General features: G+C 41.0%; 1 protein-coding gene across 1 annotated transcript; it reads right to left on the bottom strand.

The window, feature by feature from the left end:
- Positions 1-792: 792 nt before the first annotated feature.
- On the bottom strand, positions 793-1877 carry LOC147900132 (uncharacterized). The gene has a single exon (XM_087377457.1). It carries the CDS (start codon positions 1515-1517, stop codon positions 1149-1151), a length of 369 nt encoding a protein of 122 aa, XP_087233583.1. The 5' UTR covers positions 1518-1877; the 3' UTR covers positions 793-1148.
- Positions 1878-2227: the final 350 nt, after the last annotated feature.

The following is a 2227-nucleotide window of genomic DNA, read 5'->3' as shown; positions in this document are numbered from 1 at the left end:
AGTATGCATCAATTTTATTCTACCATGAACTTGGAGATTTTGCTAGCAAATCCTTTTATGTTGAAGTATGCATCAATTTTTTTATACTAAGAACTTGGAGATTTCTCTAAAACCATTCAGTGCTTTGTTCAATTTGCATAGCTTGAGCATAGCATCTGTTCTCGTCCTTCTACTTGAGCTTCTACCTCAAAACATGATAGTTGTCTTCTTTTAAATCTCCATTGAGAAAATGTAACTAGATATCTATACAAATTCAAAGTACATGCAAGGAGAAATAGTAACTTATCTTCATTTTAAGACTCAATAAGCTTTTGTAACGAATTCAGTTTTGTAACTTTCCACTATGCCATTTGCATTTAATTTAACTTTGTGAACGCTATATTTATATTCAAAAAGTGCCATTTGCATTTGTGAATTTATTTGCAACCAGCTATGTTTATAGTCAAAAAAGGAGCAAGCTTATTTTTTCAAGCATACTAAAGTTACTAAGGTAAAGTTTGTGAAAAATACCATGGTAGCCGAATGATTTTCCCTACTTCGCGTACAAAATTAAGGACTCGAGAAGGAGCTTCTGGGCCACTACGAAGAGAACATACTCACGGACTCCAATGCAAGGCTTACGATATTAAACTTCCATAGAGTTTACCTTTAAAGTGGTGTTCATCTTTTAGTGCACGGATGTATAGGTGGGCAGACTTAAAAGGCGTCTGCTGGGTGTTAGGCAAACATGTAAACCGGGGTTTGCCACTTGCGAAGAGCTAAGGAACATTCGTATTCCACCGTGAAACTGCGAGATAGTTTGATTTCCACTATGCCAAGCATTTAAGAACAAAATCCTCCATCAGAAGCTTCACACGATTGAATACACTTGCGGATAGATTGCTTCTCAGTGACACAAAACTGTCCTTCACCAAAGCAGAGCGCAAAAGCGTCAATACGCCTTAGACGGAATGCCCATAAGCTTTTCAAACGTAAGTATACAAACTCTTGCAAGACCTTGTACAAGTAAGACTCTTTGAAAGAGGAGATGACACTACCTTGCATCTGTAAAACGTCCGAACTCTTTACACAGTGTGAATTGCGGATGTTATTCAACGCAAAACCAAGACTATAGGCGTACCCTGCCTATGAAAGACCAAGCATTTGCCTCACTTGAAGCCATAAACTATCTTGTGGCATTTTCCTTTCACCCAACTAAAACTTTTTTTCACGGATGACTTAAGCTTTCCTTCCAGACTATACGCCTTATAAGACACCAGACGCTTCTTACGCATCAGCTCTGAATCGTTACCCAAGTCCCAGGAGCTGGATCTTCTTTCTCTGTGCTGGAAGCTGGGTGATGTGTACGGCTGCAGCGCGTACAGATTGAGATGGGCTGGGGTGTAGACATCTGAGTAGCTTCGGCGATGGGCATAATCAGGCGCTGGATCAAAGCCTTGATCAAGATGATGTCCACTCGGCTTTCTGAAATGGTTGGTGGAATCACTGAACGTTCCCCAAGAGGCGGGCTCAGCCATGACCGATCCAGAAATGCAGGATGCACGGCGGGGTGGTAGCAAACTGGAAGGCTAAGCCATTGCTGAAACGGGGGGCAAGCAAAGCAAATACAGGGAGAATGAAGCCATAAAGGAAGGCTAGAGTCTAAGATTCGTCGGTTTACGCTCAGAGGCAGGATTTATGGATCTGTAGAGAGGGATGGTATGCAGTTGAAGATGGAGAACTATGAAAGAGCAAGGCAAAGCTCAAAATAAGCTTGTAGAAGGTGAGAGGAGACCTAAGGCCTTGGGATAGAGTATGAGTGAACGTTGAGCTGTTTCTCTAAGGAGAGAGACTAGGCACCCAACCACTTGGTTGCTCGAGAGGCTCATCATCCCAAATCTTGGGCCATCCCTTGACATATAAAAGCAAACAAATAGAGGTTATTTGTCTCCCTGGTCATCCACCAAACATTGACAAGAAAGTAATTTCACTAAAGCCACACATTTCACTTTATACTAATGGAATACATAAATGGCTTTCTAGAACGTTCACATTCTTATAAAGTATTTCGATCACATGCATTTCGCACCAATATTATTGATTACTTTTTTTGCAATGATGTTAGCAAAACTACATCAACTTTTATGTGAAGCATGTCGACAAACAAAGGTGGGGTGCATACTTAGGAGTATAATTATAAAATCTCTCTCTCTCTCTCTCTCTCTCTCTCTCTCTCTCTCTCAGATGT

Source organism: Dipteris shenzhenensis, chromosome 7 (assembly GCF_047967505.1).
Source record: "Dipteris shenzhenensis isolate YYH24624 ecotype China chromosome 7, Dip_SZ_1.0, whole genome shotgun sequence".
In the NCBI taxonomy this organism is placed as follows: Eukaryota; Viridiplantae; Streptophyta; class Polypodiopsida; order Gleicheniales; family Dipteridaceae; genus Dipteris; species Dipteris shenzhenensis.
The sequence above is the reverse complement of the archived record's forward strand: the minus strand, read 5'-3'. Positions and strand labels throughout refer to the sequence as shown.

What these genes read in the sequence shown, in the direction of transcription:
- LOC147900132 (XM_087377457.1), bottom strand. Translation starts at nt 1,517, where the DNA reads ATGGCTGAGCCCGCCTCTTGGGGAACGTTCAGTGATTCCACCAACCAT.